At 39.5% G+C, this 20,628-nt stretch overlaps 1 protein-coding gene across 1 annotated transcript in view; it reads left to right on the top strand.

The window, feature by feature from the left end:
- The first annotated feature begins 7,083 nt into the window (after positions 1-7,083).
- Positions 7,084-20,628, top strand: part of SPTBN5 (spectrin beta, non-erythrocytic 5) — a 99,393-nt gene continuing 85,848 nt past the window's right edge. The window contains exons 1-8 of the mRNA XM_040558009.1: positions 7,084-7,260; positions 8,228-8,308; positions 9,309-9,425; positions 12,395-12,562; positions 13,655-13,771; positions 14,603-14,760; positions 15,897-16,125; positions 18,994-19,625. Coding sequence (XP_040413943.1) covers positions 9,315-9,425; positions 12,395-12,562; positions 13,655-13,771; positions 14,603-14,760; positions 15,897-16,125; positions 18,994-19,625 — 1,415 coding nt within the window. The 5' untranslated portion in view covers positions 7,084-7,260; positions 8,228-8,308; positions 9,309-9,314. The remainder of the gene's footprint in view (positions 7,261-8,227; positions 8,309-9,308; positions 9,426-12,394; positions 12,563-13,654; positions 13,772-14,602; positions 14,761-15,896; positions 16,126-18,993; positions 19,626-20,628) is intronic.

Below are 20,628 nucleotides of genomic sequence, written 5' to 3'. Positions count from 1 at the left end.
TGACACTTTTGTTTGTAATTTTCTTTCTGAAAGGTAACCTTTCAGTGATGAGAATTTTTTTCAATTCTTCTACTTAAGGCTCGTAAACATAGTAGCTATTTGGGAAGCTGTTTATTTTCTCACCTCGGTTTATGCATCCACAATAGGTTATGGCTATTCCTCTTCTGTGTCCTTGAACTTGTTGCTGAAAATACTGCCAGCACCAAGGCTTAATTCCAGAATCTAAATTTGTATTTTAAAAGGAAAAATAAAAATAATAATAAAAAAAAACCTCCAGCACTTCTCTGTATTAGCTTTTTATAGCAGAGTGCAATTTCAAAGTTTCTCAATGTCTAAGCATGGAATTTTCTTAAAGTCAAAGTATGGAAGATAAATCAACGTAGAGGTAATTTCCTGTGCAGATTCAAAGCTTTAAATTTGAGATCTGAGAGGCATTTCTTTTAACTTAAAGGGGGGCACTCACCTGGAAAAATAACAATAGATTGAATAGTCTAGCAAAAGCACTTTGCCATATGCTTTTCCAGAAAAAAAAAAAAAATCAATGACATCTTTCATGCTGTGCTACCTACTGCTTATAAATGACTAATGATATCAACAGAATATTCAATTTAATATTGTGCTTAAATTAATTCCACCTACATCTCTCCTTCCCCTGTACACAAATTATTTATCTGAAGCATCTCCAGAGATGCATCTGTGTCACCAGGATGCTACAGTTCAGCTACTGCTCCTAAGTTGCTGCAAAGTTAAAGGGTTTTGTGGGTTGCAGTGTTAGCAAGCTATGCTATTATGCTTGTGGTGGGCATGCCATATGTCATGTGAAGGAATGTTTCATGTGCAAACAATATGTTGTGTGTTCCTTGAGGCTACACTGCTGTTGAATTGCAGTGGTTCATTTTAACTGTTCCTTTTGAAAGCCAGAAACAGTTTGGAGAAGATGATATTTAATGGAGTTTGGAGGTAGGGTTTTTTGTTGTTTGTTTTGTGGGTGTTTTTTGTTTTTTTTTTTTTGGGGGGGGGGCAGGGCAGACAGTAGTATGGTATATTTCATACTCAGTATCCAAGATATTTCAAACTTTGAAAAAATTACTGCACACTTCATAGTTGGATGTTCTCCTCTAATCCTCAGTTTATATTTGGACAAGAAAAGTGGGTGGATGCCTACACTGTCATTTTGATGGTAAGTTTTTCAGTAGTCATTACTTATAATATTTGGCACCCTTTAAGTGTGAAATATTTCTATTTCTGCCTACTGTATCATTTAATTTCTCCAAACCTTATTTTTAGTTCCTACTTTTGGTGTATTTATAAGTGCTTTGGAGTAGAGACTACTTTATTCCAAGTTTCTCTTATCCAAGGCTATATTATGCTTCAAGTAATAACTGTGAGCAAGGAAGATCTTTAGAAACCTTGGCCTGCGGGCTAGGTTGCTTGATTTATGTAGCAAATCCTAGGAAAAAGAGTTGGCTGTCTTGCTCTGCTTAGACAGATGGACAAACATACCTGTTCTGGAGAAAGGTGTTTCCCTTTGCTCAGTATTCATGGCAATGAGTGTCTGGAAATAAATGCCCAAATCCAGAAATCCAGCAAACACCTGTAATTGAACAAAACACAGCCAGGAGGAGGTGTGTGTGTGTTTCACAATTACATTGAGCTTGTTTTGATCTCTGAAGGAAAAATATCTTCTCCCATGGAAATTGTGGTATTCTGAGATGGGTTCATCTTCCTTTCCCTACAAGACTGCATGCTAGCACAGACTTGTACCTGGTGATAGACTGTGGACTCACAGGTACTTTCTGTCTGGTCCCGTGAACACTAGAAACTCCTTAACGCTAGGTCTGATTTGTTATCCTGTCTATTCTGTTTTCCTTGATAGAGCTTGTCCATGTTCTTTCCAAGGTGTTGCTAGCTCAGCATCTCATATTCCACTTCAGCCTGGAGCTCTGCAGTCCAGAAACAATGAGTTTCTAGCTCATTCTTCAGTCACTAGAATTAAAAGAATTAGCTACACCTATTGCTATTGTACAGAGGCAGTGGATATTACCTGTCTATCATTTATCCATCAGATAATGCATTTCAGATGCACTGTGAGATTCTTTGTCTGATCATAATTTCTTTTAAACATTTTAACCAAAGAACTGTTGAAAGATGCTCCTGATGCTTACTGATTTCCAAGTTCTGATCACTCTGAATTTTGTTTGAAAATACATTCATTTTTTGTCTGGTCTGGAGGGGGAGAGGGGAAATAACCAACAATGTAACTATAACCAGTAAGTTCTAGACTTGGCAATTTCGACCTACAACGGACAGTAATTGCAATTTTTCTTCATTTTGCACTACCCTGCCTTACCTCTTGTCTGGTAAGATTTTCACTCTTAAAAATTTTAACTGTTTATATAATTCTACATCTTTGCCAGCTATGTTCAGTTATTCAACGTGACTTGGTGGCCTTCACAATGAAACTGGGACACGTGGGCTGTGAGGGAGCTGTGATTGTAATCGGCTGCTTAGGGTGATGGGGGACCAAAACCTGAGAGCACACCATGACATAATCCATTCCTGGGGGTAGGACGCAGTACTCTGGCACTAAGTTGGTAAGCACCAATCTGCACATACATCTAACAATTTTGTTTCATTGCTAAATAGGGCTAAATGCTTTACCACTCCAATGTATAAATAGGCCCCTAAAATAGAGCTGTAAAGGGGAAGAATTTTTGCCATTCTTCCTGCAGTGGTCTTCCATAGTAGCAATGAGTAACAATGGAAAAATCTGAACCACAAGGATAAAAATGTACTACTCAGATCTGGGATTACCAACACAGAGATTTCTAAGATCATTTTAAGTATGTTCATAAAGTTAAGGTTATTCTGTCACTTGAAACCCTTTATATATGTTTGTGTGAAATGGAAAGAGAATTAAAGTCATCTGTCCCATGTGCACATCCCACAAAGCCTTTGAAGCTCTTATGTTAACTGTTTGAGGTTCAGAAACAGAAAGAAAATTTCAAGATAATATAAACAGCTCCAAGGAGAAAATGCCTTTAATTCATGACTAAACAAGCAAATGTATATTTTCTCTCTTTCAAAAAGATGACTGAATTTCTTCATGCCAGGAAAAATAAATCCATCTGATTTTGCTTTAAGCTGTCCTCTTTTTCAAATGCAGCAAGGGGCTCCAGTTCCTACGGATGATGTAATTCAACTGTTCTGCTTGAGTTCTGCTCCCCGTTGATGTCATGTAGCCTCTAGCCAACTATTCAAAAAAGAAAAGCCACTTCTAGTTTAGACTAGAGCATGGGGAGGCTGAGGCTTATAATAAGCCTGCATCCCGGGATGTCAGTTTAGATCCTTGCAGGCGGAGCTCAGCTTTCAGAGGAGCTGGGGCTCCATCCGCGGGGGCCCTGCCCGCAGGTGGGTGGCACGCGGGGCAGCCGGAGGCAGCAACACAGGAAGGCAGGTAGGTGGGGACAGCAGGGGGGCACTCCAGGGACCGGTGAGCTGGTGCCCCGTGGAGAGAGGAGCTGGGAGAAATATTTGGATATTTAGGTTCAGCCGAGAGGCCTATAAGTTCAGCTGAGAGGCCTGTAAAAACAGAGAAGCTGTATGGACTCACGCCTCTCCTATACTGCTTTTGACTAACTCTATATCTTTTCCTCAGCCTTGATATCCCAAATGAGCGAGCAGCTTCTTGCAATAAGTGCTTCCTCTAGTGTTCTTGGTGTCCAAAAAGTAGCTCTTTGTGGTAATTCAAGACGTAGTCAGGAAATACTCTAGGTTCACAGTGCATACCACTAGTGTCTACACTGCCTCAACATGGCTGAATTTCAGCTGCGGGCTGGAGCATTGCTGGGCCATCTCCAAGCTGCTTGGGTGGCCACGTGTTCAAGTCATGCCAGGCAACAGGCAAGGCTCTCATGGTAGACATGAGGAGGGTGGGGACTGTGCTTCTGTTTCCACCTATGCTGCAAATACATGCTTCTGATGGTTCTTCAGAAAGAGATGGAATATATGAAAACAGTGTACTGTGTGTTTGTCTTTAGAAGAGACAATGCAACTGTGTGGGGGCAGTGGTAAGAAACCATCCCTGTTTCCACATGTGCCTTGGTGAGGGGAGGGCTGCCTGGGGGCAGCGGGTTGCTGGCTCCTGCTTGCACTTACTTACCACACTGTGGTCTGCTAGGTTGGCCTGAGGGCTCCCTTCCTGCTCCACAGTTAAGGCCCAGATGTTTGTTGAGTGGAGATTTTTACATGTGGAAGCAACATTGCTTGGGATGCTGGGGGGGGGGGGGGGGGGCAGAGGGCCAAGCTGTCATGGTCCTCCACATGTTTGTACTTATTTTCTTTGAGATTTAGGGAACCTTCTCCTCAGTGGATCTCAAATGGGATGTTTTACATATCCTCAGGGACATGTGTACTCAAAGCATACCTGATGGAGGGTGACGGGCTGAGCCATACCTTTCATCTCAGCCAAGTGAACAAGCTCAAGTCCTCTGTGGCACAAGTATGGCCATATGGCTTTTAAATCCAAAGTGGCTTTGCCTAGTGACAGCTGAGAGCCTGGTACACTGACAGGCTTATTTGGTCACAGGACTCAGCTGTGAATGACCTTATGTAGGGACACATGAGCACACAAAGGCATCTGCATTCACCTATGCCAATGTATTTCCCTCCAACCCAGACCCCAGCAGAATCTTTCATCCCAGTGGACGAGGACAATGGTGCTGGGAAGCCAAAGCTGCCACCTGGGAAACAGAGCTCAGAAGGCATCTGCAGGCTTGGGGCTCTGCTGTCCATATGTCTGTCCTCATAGCAAACAGCCGTGGGTCAGGGGTGGGAGTGGAAGCAGTGAACTCCATGTGTGCAACCCTGTGACAGTCACTTTTGCAGTGGGGGGGTTTAAACATTTGTCCCTGTCTTGGAGAGGGACTGAGGATTCAAAGATGGCTTGTGGGGCATGGAGGAAGACTATATTTCAAAAAGCGAATGAACTTTCAGGTAGGTCAAAAGGAAGTTTCTCATTCCTCTGTGATTTAGACAGTGGTGCCAGGAGTGGGAGAGCAGTGGGGTAGGGCTGCAGACTGAGGAGCCTTGGGGCTGCAAGCCATGCTGCTTCGGTGTGAGGTCTGTTTGATCTTCATGGTCTCCTCTTCTGTCTTAAGCAGAACAAGATCATGGGCAGATAACAAAGGGTGCTGAAAAAAACTAACATGTCTTATGTGGCTGCTGCTTTCCAGAAGTGAATTCCACATCAGGGCCCTTCCTTTTAAGAAACACGGAAATGCTTCTGCCAACATGGAAAACAGATTGAAAATAGGGCAAGGCAGAGGAGGCTCTTTGGGCCCCTGTCCTTCTTCCTGAGTTCAGTAGCAAGGCTCTGCTCCGCTGCAAAGGCAGCAAGAGAGGCTCATAATTAGTCTGAAGGGTTGATTTTTTGTTTGTTTCTTTTTAGGAACGAGCCCATTTGAGTAATGAAGAAAATGCCACATGTTCCAACAGTGAGTGCTCCCACACCACCACCTCAAACGTGGCCTGCACTGAGCAGCTCTTGGCCTGTCCCTCTTCGTCTGTCCCTCCAGGAACTGCATGCAAATATCTTCGTACCCTTTCTCTTACCTTGTTAGGATATAAATAACTGAGGAAAAGGCTTTATTTATCATTGTTATATAAATATCCACCATTTTAACTCTGAACTGTGTGTGGAGAGGGAGGGAGAGAGAGAGGGAGGGAGAGGGAGAGAATGGAGATAGTCAGAAGTTAGTGAAATTTTATAACAGATCTTTGATTGTCTTGTCATAAATAGCAAAGCCAGTGTTTCACACGTTTAATCATTAGGTAATAATTAACTTGCAACGGGGAGAAACGTTTGCATCTAAACATTCACCTATGGGTTCTCTGCCCTCTGTTTGACAAGAGCAAGGACCAGACATTTTCTCATCACAGAGGACGTGGCCAACCTCTACCAAGCTTAAGCTAGTAGCCTCACATTTACAAGAACATAGGTATAACTAAAAGCAAGACGGAAAAGAGAAAAGCAGAATTATAACCAGGCAATGAGCTTACAGAAGAGATGGAAACAGCTGTTAACTTTATATTCTCTTTCTCCTGTGATCCTATTCCCATTTAATGGTTAATAAGAATGACATTGTATTAACTGGCTGGTAAAGAGAAGTCGAGAAATTTGTAAGGAATATTTTGAATAATACCTATAATATATGCATTCCATTTTTATTTTTAGCTGATTTAAGTGACACTGTGTACACCGTTTCTCTAGGCTATGTATGAAGATATAGCTTTTGTTGATCAAATTTTATCTGTACTGAGTTTTGGGGGGGCCTGTTCATTAATTCTTATGTGTTTCCTACCCTTGCTTTGGATGCTAACAAAATTACACTTGCCAGAAGGGAAAAGGCTGATATTCCTGTACCTCATCTCAGCTGGACATCTTCACTTACAACTTCTGATTTCAGATGCCTGCCCATTTTCTAGCTGTGATCCCCAACAGCAACCCTTCAGTTCCCAGCAATAATACCAGGTTAATGTGTCCTGTGCTTGTGCAACCTTGTCAGTGACAGCAAGGACTCATTTACTGGAATCATTTTCCCTGTTGTTGCTTGTGGTAAAGTCCATCAATAGGAAACTTTACAAGCATGCCTTTGTGCAGCTAGCTTGCTCCCAGTTTGCCCTGCCAGCAACAGGTAACTGTGCACATGAACTTCCTCAAAGGGGTGACTGGCAAATTCATAACTCTTCACAATTTCACCTTCTTGTTTGCTTTAGCCCAAATAAACCGCTTGGGAATTGCTCTGTTCTTTGTACCTTCACCTGTGCTTTCATTTTCAGACTCCGTTGTCAGGTTCAATTTCCCAGGCAAGAATTCATTTAGAAAAGCAACTTGTGATCAGAGCTTTCAATGAAACTGTGAAAGAATAGATGGTCTTTACCAAACCATCAGCATGGTGGATGACTATTTTCACTATGTCATAGCAATTTTGGTTCTGTTCATATCTGATTCTTGTGCTCAAAAATAATTTAAAGCCTGTGACAAGCTTTACTCATTGGGTTCTAACAGGTTATTTCCTTCAGATCAGGTGAAAGGTTCGTAAGGAGACCATAAATACTTGGTCTCCGTTCCTGAATGCAAAGGTCGCTTTGCATGACAACATTGAGCTGAATGTAAGAGTACAAGTGGATCTAGAACTGAAAGTCATTCTCTAGAATGACCAACTGCTGAATGTGAGAAAGGAGTTCCTCCAAACCTCAGTAAGTCCAGATTTTTTTTATGTTCTTTGATCTTTTTTTCTTATAATGTATCATTACAGTTAAATTTAGTTTTTAGCACTCCCTTTATATCTGGCAAATACCGATATTCTATTACAGATCTGTTTTCATGTAAACATTTGCCAATGTTGGGATCATTTATAACAGAATTTAATAAAACAGGTGAACTATCTTGTAGGTCAGTAGCTCAACAAGTAAGTTTCCTTTCCACCTAAACGAAATCTGTTCAGTCATTGTCCAGGGTAACTTCAAAGCCTGGGTAACAACCCTTTTTAAAAAAAGGAGCTCACAAAGATTTTGAGAACCATTTGGGAAATTCAGAAATGGCATTATTATGTAGCTTTATTATGTGGGGGTGGGTTAATATCACCCTGCGGACAGGGAAAGGCAATTCTTTGCATATCTGCTCTCCCATTGGAGAAGGTGGGCTGTGCGGAACTAGCCCAAAGGGTCAGAAAGTATTGTGAGGATCTTCTTTATAGTTCCATTTCAAACTTTGCAAAGTTCTTCCTTTCATAAGGCTTTCCTCTATGGTCATATGGTGTTGCTGCTGAACTGTCAGGCTTCAGTGCAGTCCCTGTTCTGAGAAGTCAAGCAATGGGGGTTAAGAGAGGAGAAAGGAAAGAAAAAGAAAGAAAAAGTAATTGTGTCTGCACTTCCCACACCTTTCCATCTTGTAAAATGGCTAAGTTCGTCACATTTATTTGAGCGTGGAAAACTATCATGCAAGCAGCTTTCCCATTTGCTGTGGTGCTGTTATTTCCCTGTTGAGGTCTGCTTACAGTAGGGCAAATGATGTTTTTTCAGTATTTTATATTTTATGAATTAAAAGGACACAGAGCAGCTCAGAACTGGGCCTCTGCAAAGTATATACAGAACATCTGGGAAGCAGGTCACTCTCCAGAGTTTGTCACAGGTTTTAATTTTTCATTCCCTTCTCTCTTTGCAGTGGGGTGACCGCAGAAGACACCTCTCTCCTCTTCCACCATTACAGCAGGTTTCTTGGTTTTGCAGCTAGATTGATATCCAGGTAATATTATAATTATGCCGTTAGTCCAAGGAGATTAGTGACATTTGGTCACTAAAGATGTCTGTAGCTATGGGTCTTGGACTGATTTTTTTCAATGATTCTCTTGCCTTCGTAACAGTGAGGTCGCCACTGTTACAGATTCACCCCATAAACAAAACAACTCTGACAGAGTTGTTCAGTTGAGGTGAAATCTAGTTTACTGCGTTACAGACTCTAAAGGGGAAAACTCCTCCACTTTCTAATCTTCCTGAATATTCAGCTTGGTTGCTGTGGTGAATAATAAGCCTGATTTTTTTCAGTGATATGGATGTGGCAGACAAGTCTGTGACAGCCTGGGGAAGAGCAATAACAATCCCTGACTCCTGACCCAGGGCCTTGTCAGTGTGATTACGGACCTGTGTCACCATCCTTTCAGTGAAAGATATGCAAAAATTGAACTTGTAAGAGGAAAAAAACAAGTTGGTTCTATTTCCTTTCTGAACAACTACTTGATTTCTTCTAGAATACTGTGATCTGAAAGCCAACAGCATGTCAACCAGTCCTCCAAGAGTGTAACATGCTTTCAAGCAGTGCTTTAGGTGATTTGAAGATCCCTCTTTTCTAACAGGGTCTAAGATCAGTTCTCAGTCATGTGCTTTCTGCACACTCCAGGAAGGTACTGATGACTTTCAGATCATGGTTCTTCTTATGGGATCAAGTGGCTGGGGAGAGACTGAAAGAAAAAAGGTAAAGCTGCGTAAACACATCTCATTTTCATCCAGAAAGTAGAGATGCATTCTAAAAGGGAGTAAAAATACTAGTAAAAATAAAGTTGAGTGAAAATAAAGTGCAAAGTACAAGCAAGAGGAAATTAAGGTATTATACTGGGTGTGGTATTGAATCTTGTACCTGTCAGGGCTGTGTTCCCTATATGTGTGTTGGGCACATTATTTTTTTTTTGTAGCTGGCCAGGCAGATCTCTTCAGTACTGACCACCTCACTGGAGTTTCTGACTTCCTAGGCCACCATGGATAGTGAATATGAAAAGGATCACATCAAGAAGCTGCAGGAGCAGCGTATGTTCATGCAAAAGAAAACCTTCACCAACTGGATGAACAATGTCTTCTTCAGGAATAACGTAAGTAGCTACTATGCTTCTGTGCTTTTTTCCTGTTTGTGTGTGTGTGTGTTTGCTTGTTTTTAATTATTTCACCCACTGTAGTTTTCTGTTATTTTTGCAAATCCTTCCTAAGTGTCACCATTACACATGTATGCAAGCAAGAAAGGCTTTGACTAACCAGAGTGCTTCAGCCTGTATCTTCTACCTCACATCTATCTCCGTTGTCCATGCTACCCATCTTCCCTGAAATTGGAGTTTACTTTTGTAGACTGTATACCTATAACCTTATAATGACCTATTAAGACCCATAATGGTCTTAAACTAAAAGAGGATAGATTTAGATTAGACATTAGGAAGAAATTCTTCACTGTAAGGGTAGTGAGGCACTGGAACATGTTGACAAGAGAATTTATGAATGCCCCATCCCTGGAGGTTTTCGAGACCAGGTTGGATGGGGACTCGGCTAACCCAATCTAGTGGGTGGCATCCCTACGTATGGCAGGGGGGTTGTAACTAGATGATCTTTAAGGTCCTTTCCAACCTGACCCATTCTATGATTCTATGAATCCTGTCACTTTTGTGACACCCAGTTTATCTGGCTGATCTTCCCAGAGGAAGATCTTTATTTGTTCTTGTTCTTCTGAAAAGTTAAGTATCTACAAATGTTAGGATTTCCCTAAACAATACCCTATTTTTAATTGACTGAGCAAAATTTAAGGAGTTTCTGCTCTGCTCGAGACTTCTGGATAGAGGTCAGTCCATCCTGAGCTGCTGCTCAGTTCTGAAAAACTTGCCTTAGGTCTAGCAGCTTCAGAAATAGGACTGTGCAATTACAGATCTGTGCTTTCAGTACGTCACAGACTTCCAGAAAGCATCAGAGGTAGCATATAGTTGACTTATGTGTGTGCGAGGTAATCCAGCATATTCCAAAGGTCACTAGACTTGCTGCAGATTAACTAATTTCAGGCACAAATAATGTAGCTATGTCACAGTATGGAATCATATCATCCGAGAACAATACAGTTTTCTAGAGTCCGTTGTTGATATTAATGAAAATGGACATTGGAGACACCAGGCAGGACCAGGCCTCTTTTTGCCGTTCTAGCTCATGACTATTGTACAATGTTTCAGTATTATTAGATGCATTTTTTTAGTGTAATGTTTTAACTTGTTGATTTGTGCAAAGGCAGCCTCAGAGCACAACAAACTTCTAAATTATTTTTTTCTTATTCTGAGAGAGGAACTGCAAAACACATTCTTGTTTTGCTACCTGCAGAAAATTAAGCTTTTATGATGTAGGAAATTATTTCTATATAGCTAAAAATCAATGTATATACTTAGTCATTTTAAAAATGCATTCAAGTTCAAAGATTAAAATGTCAGTCATAACTTCCTGCACACTACTTGACTGTGTATCATGAAAGCATGCAAAGAAAATCCTGTGAGAGCTTTGCAAACCATATACGGTAAGAAGTGGTGCAGAGACTGAGAGCTTATCAAGGTCTTCTCAGCAATGTAGTAACCTCGTCAACACACACTTTAACTTGATAGGATCATACTACAGGACACTGCAGTATTCTCAGTCGCACTGTTGACTACTTCAAGTCTAGTGTTAAGGATACTACTGGACTGAATTTGTTAAGCAGTCTGTGATTTATGTTTATGTGGAGACATGCAACAAAGCTATTCCAACTGTTGCTGAGTGAGGCATAAAGCAGATATAGGAAGACAAATAAATTAAAATGGAACTATTCTTCATGAATGGAAGTGCCACAGAATATAACAGCTTTAACTTTTGTTATGGTAATATACCGCAGGCAGAATTTTAAGATTATTTAATATAGAAAAAGAAGTAAAGATGGAAGCTAAACAGGGAGTTATTTATGGAGATAGTCAGAGAAAGTTGTCGGTTCTTGTTCCACACAAAGTATAGACTTGAAGTCTCTCTAAGTTGCTTTTACACTCGCAGTGATTTCTGGAAAAAAAAAATCTGTTAAACTGATTAGTAATTGGCCAGGAGTGATATACGTCTCTGTTACTCATCTCTTATTTTCCTTACATCTAACTATGCTCTGAATTAAAAAAAAATAAATAAAAAATAAAAAAAAATACTAAACTTCAGAAATATTTTCTCTCTCTCTTTTTTTGGGAGATGAAGAGATTATTTACCGTGATTTCAGAAATCACAGTAAGTTATTGCTGGGTGTGTGGTATGGTTTTAATGTCACTTCTTGATGGCTAGTGGCATGAAGCCAAAAGGAAACGCCCAAGGCAAGCTCTTGTTAGATCAGAGTACACGTGATGTCATGTTGTATCACCTAAGCATTGGGTGACCTTACTACTGGCAGCAATGAAATACATTTTTATACAAGATCTTATTGTTTCGCTTAGTAATTGTGCCAAGTGTGAGATGCTAAATATAGAGACTTGAGTTGGTAGTGCAGATTTAAGCAGGTATTAACAGACCGTTAAGATTATGGATTGTAAAATGAGTCGTGGAATGAAGCAAACCTGTTACATCTTCTCATTTCCTCTATTCTGCTTCACTTAATTTGGGGATTATTAACTCAAATTTGAAATGAAATGCATTGCTCAGAATAAAAAGCTGAAAGTATTCATTTCAATTGAAACAAAAAATGTCAACACTTCAAAATGTTTGATTTTGAAAATGATGACCTTTTTAATATTTTTCAAAATCTGCTTTTTTTTTTTATTTGCTCAATTGTGTTTTGGTTTGGTTTGTTGGTTTTGGTTTGTTTTGTTGTTTTTTTTACTTCAGCCTCCTTTCAGAAATAATGTCAGTCCTTATGCAAATCCATTGTTTTGTGAATTAAGAGTCATCACTTATCTATCCTTCACATACATGCAGTGACACACAGCAGACTCAGTGAAACAGCAACAAGATGTTGTTTGTTTAGTATTAAAAGTTGAGATTCTGTGGGCCAAATGTGCAGCCAGAGTTGATATTGTGTGACTGGTCTTTGCAGGTAAATGTTGAGATAGAAAATATTTACACAGACCTCAAGGATGGCATCTATCTCATGCAACTCCTGGAGTTGCTTTCTGGAGAATCTTTGCCCAGACCAAACCGGGGAAAGATGAGAGTGCATTTTCTAGAGAACAACAGCAAAGCCATTACATTTCTGAAATCTAAGGTAAGTTGATACTGATATTGATATTACAGGTGACAAAAGTTTACATATGTTACTAATTAGTCTAATGTTCATATTTATTTCCTTCTCTAATACAGAATGTTCTTTGAATACAGGCCAGGTTTTATTAAAAGAAAAAAAGTCATCAGATTTTTAGTTGTATGAGTAACGTGACTTAGAAATATCTAGAGTTCCTCCAAAACAAGTCACTCCTAAATGGAAATGTATTACATTCTGAAATGCTGATGTTAAACTTCTCATAAGAAAACTGGGAAAAATGCATACGAATATTCATTTTGACAATAGAAAATATCTATTTTTCTCAGACTCACATTTTCTGTTGGAAGTATTAGCCATGTGAAAAGAATGTTGACCAGTTTTAATATTGAATAGAGGAAAGCTATAAGAAAATAAGAAAATGGACTGGCAAATAAGAATATGTGACTCTAAGAGGGAGACCAGGGCTGCTGGGAGAAAAAGTCATAGGAAACACAAAGCCATAGGGGACAAGGAGAAGTTTACTGTGCCAGTGAAACTATTTGTTTTACTCATATAATTACATCACTCTTCTTCTATTATTATTATTTATTTATTGGAGTTTTAGAAATAGAAGCTGTTTTATCCCAAAAGTCCAAACCTTATTTCCCTGGTAAGTGAAGGAGAGTTATGGGCTGTAAAGAGTGGAACAAGGCAACCTATGAACATTTTTTGTTCTTCTGGCAAAGACAGTGACTGGTCTCATATTTGGGCAGCTTCTCAAAACAGCCCCTGCATGACTGAACTCAGATGAATGTTCTCTTAAGCTTGGGTAATTCTTGGTTACCTGTCCACAATTTCTGAATGAATTTAAAATATTTCTCAGCAGCATTTTTCTTCACAGCCAACTTAAAATATTTCATTATTTACTTTTTAAAGTACATGTTATGTTTTCCCAGATGTTGGGGCAGAGCAAACATCATTAAACACAAAGCTACCTGGTGTAAAAATTGGGAATTCAGAGCTCTGATTTGAACAGCTTCAGCAAGTCATTGCAGTAGTTTTACATATTCCAGTTGTGTTTAGTTTAATGCTGAACAGATATTGGTTTATTATCAGGTACAAGTGAAAGTAATCGGTCCTGAGAATATTGTAGATGGTGACAGAACCTTAATCCTGGGACTCATCTGGATCATTATACTTCGATTTCAGATTTCATCTATCAGACTTGATAAGGTAAAACAATGTCTTTGTCTTTTTGCCTAGTTAGGGTAATGCAGAAACCTTGTAGATCTTCAGGCCAGAAAGGACCATTTTGGTGATGTTTCCTGTTCATTTTGATCATGCAGATCTTATAATATTACCCAGTTACTTGCCAGCAATTTGTAAAAAGAATTGAATCTATTTCACAGTTTCTCAAAGAGGCAGAAAACACTAACTTGGAGATATATAGGATATTCATGTTCATCACTCACTTCTGAAAACCTTTTACTGGCTTTGACTCCAGAAAGAATTTATCTGATGACAGTTAGCTCTAGATATGACCTACGGGCTGGTCCTTTTCTCTTTATGTCAAGAAAATTATTCTTTTTTTTTCTTTTTAAGAAAAAGTAGTTATTTAACATGTACTCTTAAGTACATGAGAGATAAAATCCTATGAAGACATTGTGAAATCAAAGTTAATGATTTCTAATAGACCTGAATACATTATTTTTTTCTGAATTCCAGATCAAAGCTAAGAGAGACAATAAGCTCTGTCTTGCTTTTTATTTGACTTTTACAAACGTTACGGAAGAAGAAAAAAATAAAACTTAACACCTTCATTTCACATTACTATTTAGGAGTTCATTCAATTAACTTTTACTTTGATAGAAAACTCCTACTTTCATTTTAAATCATTCTGCCCTCATGGCAGTTACAGTCTGGAAGTCATGACTGTTAGAGGGGATTTCCAAGTAGGACAGAAGTAATACAAAGTGACCTTTGTTGGAAATGTAAGAGTAAAACCACTGATACCACTTCCATATATTGTTCAAACTGATTTTCTTTTCCCTGTTGTCTTCACAGGAAGAATTTGGAGGCAGAGCTGATCATCTATTTGCCAATGAAGCCTTACTAATCTGGTGTCAGCATAAAACTGCCAGCTATCCCAATGTAAATGTGAAGGACTTCTCTAAAAGCTGGAGTGATGGGTTGGCCTTCAATGCACTCATTCATGCCCACAGGTAAAATCCGAGTTCAAGATGATTTGTTCTTTGCTGTTTCTTGTTCTGGCACAAGTTGTCTGAAGGGACAACTGTCTGTATTATATGTATTTGTCAAGAAACTGTAAAATTCTCTCCTTGCCCTTACTCACTGAAAACTGTCTTTTTTTTTTAAACAAATACACTGCCTCTGAGGGAGGGAGGGAGGAAGGAAGGAGCAAAAGCTCCTGATTGGCTGCTTATTTTGATGAAAGTAAAATGGAATTTCTAAGGGAATATCACACATCTGAACAATGTTGCCCACTCACGTTGCTCATTTTCAAAAGTTATTATTTTAGAGACTGTTTGTATTGTATAACTTTTGTGAGCATTTATACCTTCTGATTTAATTGTAACAAAGCAAGCCTCTCGGTCTCTTTCTTCGTTCTCTGGTTCTTGTAAAAGGTGTGAAGAAAACAACCCAAGGCAGGAAAGAAAAACCACCTGGGACAAACTTGGACAGTTCATAGAATCATAGAATAGTCTGGATTGGAAGGGACCTTAAAGACTGTCTAATTCCAACCACCCTGCCATGTGGCAACCTACCCTACCACACCTCCCACTGGACCAGGTTGCCCAAGGCCCCATCCAACCTGGCCTTAAACACTTCCAGGAATGGGGCATCCACAGCTTCTCTGGACAACCTGTTCCAGTGCCTCACCACCCTCATAGTAAAGAATTTCTTCCTAATATCTAATCTAAATCTACTTCTTTTTTTTTTTTTAGTTTAGTTTAAAACTGCTTTTCACTAACAGTTCTGCTCCATCTTCTAGCAGAATACCATGTTGTGACCGTGAATCTTACCCAACTGGGAGTCATCTCCCTGTTCAGAATTGCTAGTCTAATGGGCGTTGTTTTTCACCCATCAGTGAAAATTAGAAATAAGTGAAGGTCAGAGATTTGCTGGGAGTGGTATTTCAGTTTCATAAAGGAGAATTTTCTTCCTGCTGTGTAGATGAGATATGATTCTCTTTAATAAAACTTACGGTCAGACATTAATTTCAGCATTTCTATCACATTTCTTAGTCTAATAAACAGTTTATGGCTTATTGTCTGAAAGAACTTAAAGCAAACAGAAATGTATCTTCTCTTTTCTCTCTGTTCTTCTCCTTCCCCAGGCCTGATCTTATCCAGTATAGCTCTCTGCGGCAGGACCAACCCATCAAAAACCTGAACAATGCCTTCAACGTTGCTGAGAAAGTGCTAGGGATCAGCAAACTGCTTGATGCTGAGGACGTGGCAGTACCCTATCCAGATGAGAGATCCATCATGACTTACGTGTCACTCTATTACCACTACTTCTCCAGAATGAAACAAGGCCAGACAATCCAAAAGCGACTTGCCAAAGTAAGTGCATTCCTATCTTTAGAAATTAAAAGTTAAATACGTAGAGTTGTATTTGTGTTGGAAATGTTTTTTACTGCAAGCTCAGCTTCAGGATAATTTGAACTGAATCAAATTGCATAGCCATTTCAAAGACCTTGTATTGTCACTTGAATCATGAGAAGCGTCTGTAGGCTCTGATTTCTAAAGGAATTGAAATTACCTCACTGGAAGTAGATCCCTTTTTGACCTCACAGTTTGTTTGAGAGCTGTTGTGCCTCTAATGCACTTGAAGCCATATAGATCTCATTAATCTTGGGAGAATTACAGCTAGGCAAAAGCAGAGACAGTCAAGAATTTTCTAATTTAATAGGAAAGATGATTCCTTATTCTGTGAGACTACTTTGAATTTCTATTTCCTATGAAAATCTTCATCCTTTCTTCCTAACTCCTAAGTCAGGTCCAAAGTGCAAAGGAAGAGGTGAAAAATGAGCAAGCGCAAAAGAAGGGAGAAATCTCCTAGAAAAAAAAAAAAAACAAACAAACCACAGCTAAAATACGTATATACATTTTAATCAGTTTCATTGTACATTTAGTCTTACATAAGACTGAGTCACATTAAAACTACTTGCATCCTGCTAATGGACCACTGAAGGAAGTTTGAGTAGATCTTGGCCAAAATATTGTGATTGTTCTTTGAAGATCAGTTCCCTAGGAGAGAATTTCTTTTCTACCTTCAGAATAATTCATTCTGTTTTTTTGATTGTTTGTTTATTGTTTGTTTTTTGTTTGTGTGTTGTTTTTTTTTCAAATATACAAAACAGCCCACAGAAAACCTGTACCCTCAGATTGGGGCCTACACATATAACTGGATGTAACTAACTGCCTGTACAGTTAAGGGGGAATATCTTGCTCAATGGGAGGCACAAAACTGGGACATCCCTGGTGGTGACAAGGCAGAAACTGCTTTCTCAGCTAAGCGGTGTGGAACAAGAATAAGATGATCCTGAAATCTGTATCAGTAACAGTTATGTTCTCTAGAGAAGTTTCAGATGAGAGCCAGACTTTGAATTTTATTAAACAAAGATTGGGTATAAGTGAGGAGAGTGGGATTAGACTGGACTCCACCTGAAACTCTGCTTTTTGGCTAGAATTAACAGACTATGTCTCTGTATTAAGGAGAAACACAGCAATAATATTTTTTACTCTGTCCTTTTTCAGTTTTTGTTGTGCTCCATTTTTTTTTCACTTTGTATATGTATATTCATTCTTTTCTCTCTTTCCGCTTATATACTTTTTCTCTGTCTCTTTCAGTATTTTTACACTGTCTCTAATATTGCTCTCCTGTCTTCCTGCATTTCTTACACACACAAGCATAGAGAAGGATAGCAAAGCAGATGTTATTCTCCTCATGTCCTTAGTCCCCTCAAATAGGCAGGTCTGAATTTACTAATAGGATTGGGGAGGGAAGCCTGAATGTGTCAAGGAAGCTTTTGAGCTGAGACTAAGTGGGTGACCAGGATGGCAGAGAGAATCACCCTGGGGAGGTGAATCTGCTTTCTCCCACCCACGTGAGGTGACCATGCACTTACTGGGATCTTTCAGCAAGAACTGGGTACGATGGCAGAAAATACAGAATGGAGCCCTGACACCATGGGCTGTTTTTCCTTCACTCAAGGTTGGTGCTGTTTTACTCCTTTTCCAGCACTGTGATGTTTATTCATTGCCAAGTGCATTTTCTGCAAGGGAAAAGCAGATTACCAGTTGCAAGGCGTGGGTCTTTGCTCAGCGCCATCTCTCTTACTAATCTGCCTGCTTGGGGCAGGCAGGCTCAGGCAGACGACAGAAGCAGATGACATTGTTCAGCATTAACCCTGATGTCTGCAGAGAGGCTACTGAGTTAGAGTGAGGAAAAAAATGTAAAGTAAAAATACAAAGATGGAAAAATATATAAAATGGAAAGAAAGGATGAATTATTCCTAACACTTTTTATTTCACTATGGATTTCATGTTTGCTACATGGATAGCGTTTACCTGAAGTTGAGATAAATGCAAACCAGACCACAGATGAAAGAGAGAAATGTCATAAACTTGAAAAATTACTATTGAATCAGAGTTAACATCTTTACCAACCCCTGTTCGGCTATGATGAATTCTGTTTCTCTGATAATTTTTATAAAGTGAAATAGCTCCAACAGAAGAGATTGAGAAGGATCTGTTTGACCACAGGCTGCTTGTTGACATGTGAGAGAACCAAGATCTTGTCAGATGGTCTTCCCCACACAAGGTGGTTGAGCCAAAGAGGAGGTGATTGCATATTAACAGATAGAATAAGATTGTTTTATTTTTATGAAAGAGAATTTTATAAAAGATCTTAATTTTGTTCCATTGTGAAACAAAAAATCTGAACCTTCAGTTTGGGATTCTTGCTTTCTGGTCAGCACACATAGGAACTGCTGACAGTCTCCACGCACATGTTCTTAATTCCAAAATTATCCTTTTCTCAAATAAAAACTGAAATGAGATGTTAAATAATATTTATTTATCTGTGTCATTGGATAAATTGGAAGGTCATTCTAGGATTTCAACTGCCCTCAGGCATGACAGCTATTACCACCTTGGTGATATACCTACCTTCCCAGTGGAAGGCATCCCTGCCCATGGCAGGGGATGGGAAGTAGATTATCTTTAAGGTCCCTTCCAACCCAAACCATTCTATGATTGTTATAAAAATGCAACGACTGTGGCAATCTGCTTGTTAAATGTTACATTCCTGACACATATTGCAGTATTTGGTTCCTAAGCTTAGTTTAAGAAGATGCTGCATTCTGTTTACCCATCTTGTTTTATTCTGCTTCTTATGTGGCTTGTAACTTTATATTCCCATTACAGATCGTGTTCCTCCTGAAGGAGATAGATGACTTGAAGCTTCTGTATGAGCAGATGGTCTCTGACCTCCTGAAATGGATTAAACAGAAGGTGATTGAGCTGGATGACCGTCGTTTCCCCAACTCTCTTCAGGAAATGTGGCTGCTCATGGCCAACTTCAAGACCTTCCGCACTGTGGAGAAACCCCCCAAATATCAAGAGAAGGGCATGATTGAAGCTCATCTCTTCAACATCAGGACCAAGCAGAGAGCCAACAACCAACGACCATACCTGCCCCCAGAGGGGAGGACACTGCAGGATGTGGAAAAGCACTGGATTATCCTGGAAAAGGCAGAGCACAGCCGGGGAAAAGCACTGCAGAAGGAGATGCTGAGGCTAGAGAAGCTAGAACAGCTAGCCCAGAGGTTCCTGAAGAAAGCAGCCCTACGTGAGTCCTACTTGGAAGACATGAGGAAAGTGATTGGGAAGCAGGACTTCTGGCCGGAGAGTGCAGACAGGATGGAAGCTGCCAGTAAGAAGCTGGAAGCCATTGTGGCAGATGTACTCCCCAGGAAGGAACGCTTCACAGCTTTGGCCGAAATGGCCAGAGTCATCAGCCAGGAGAACTATCACAGCAAAGATCAGATCGTGAAGAAGTGAGTGATGGTCATAAGACCATGTAATGGTGAAGGTTGAAATTAGTTGAATATTTGTGGTGTGAAGGAAAAAGATGAATTGTAGCTATGGATCATAGCTCTGCTCCTCATGGGTAGAACTGGCAGGAACTTCTACCTGTGAACAGTTTCAGCAGATCAGATAAATGGTTTTTCTTTTTCTCCCCTCCCCTGCCCTCCCCTCCCCTCCCCTCCCCTGCCCTCCCCTCCCCCTCAAAATCTGACTGATTTGTAAAGAAAAATAGTTTTGAGGTATTTCCACCAGTATATGAAAATATTTGTTCTGCCAAAAATCCTATATTCCATAAAAAATATTTGTGGGTATACTATTATTATTTTTTTCTCCAAATCAACACATTTCTTTTTTAGTCTGTGTTTTAGGAGATAGCAGTTAGTTCAATCTTCCCAAATTGACTCCAGTTCTCAAGTCTTGAGAAATTATGACTTCTCTGATTATCAGTATATCCTGATTTTGGACTAGCTAAAAATATCACAAAAACAACTTCTCTTCTGGAATTTCACTGCTTTTCTAAGCTCAGAAAAATTTGGAAGCCAGTGGGAAAACTAAGAAAAACAGTCATAAAAAAGTAAACCGAACTCTTTATGAGAGCAGATTGTGACTTATGACATGGTTTAGATTATTTTTTTACTTTAGGTAGCCATTTAAAAAGTACTTTTTTTTTTTTCCATGCCTCTCCATTGTATCAGATAAAAGCAGTATGGGATGTCAGGTGTGAGAATCCATAAACATTGATTTCTAAATTTAAAAAGTCAATGACAATTGATATGCTAGACAAAATTTCTCCTCATGGCCACACTAATTAGATAACAAAGTTGCTTTGACCTATTTTGCGATTGTGGTCCATCCTCCTCCACTAGTAGCAACACCTTTGTGTGTTCATTTAGCTCTTCTAAAGCTGCAAGCACTGGGATTTTTTTCCCATGCCGCCCAAAATGTTTGATCCAAGCTGGTCAGTCATTTCTC

This window comes from Cygnus olor, chromosome 5 (assembly GCF_009769625.2).
Source record: "Cygnus olor isolate bCygOlo1 chromosome 5, bCygOlo1.pri.v2, whole genome shotgun sequence".
In the NCBI taxonomy this organism is placed as follows: domain Eukaryota; kingdom Metazoa; phylum Chordata; class Aves; order Anseriformes; family Anatidae; genus Cygnus; species Cygnus olor.
Note: the sequence above shows the minus strand (reverse complement) of the source record. Positions and strands in the feature narration are given on the sequence as shown.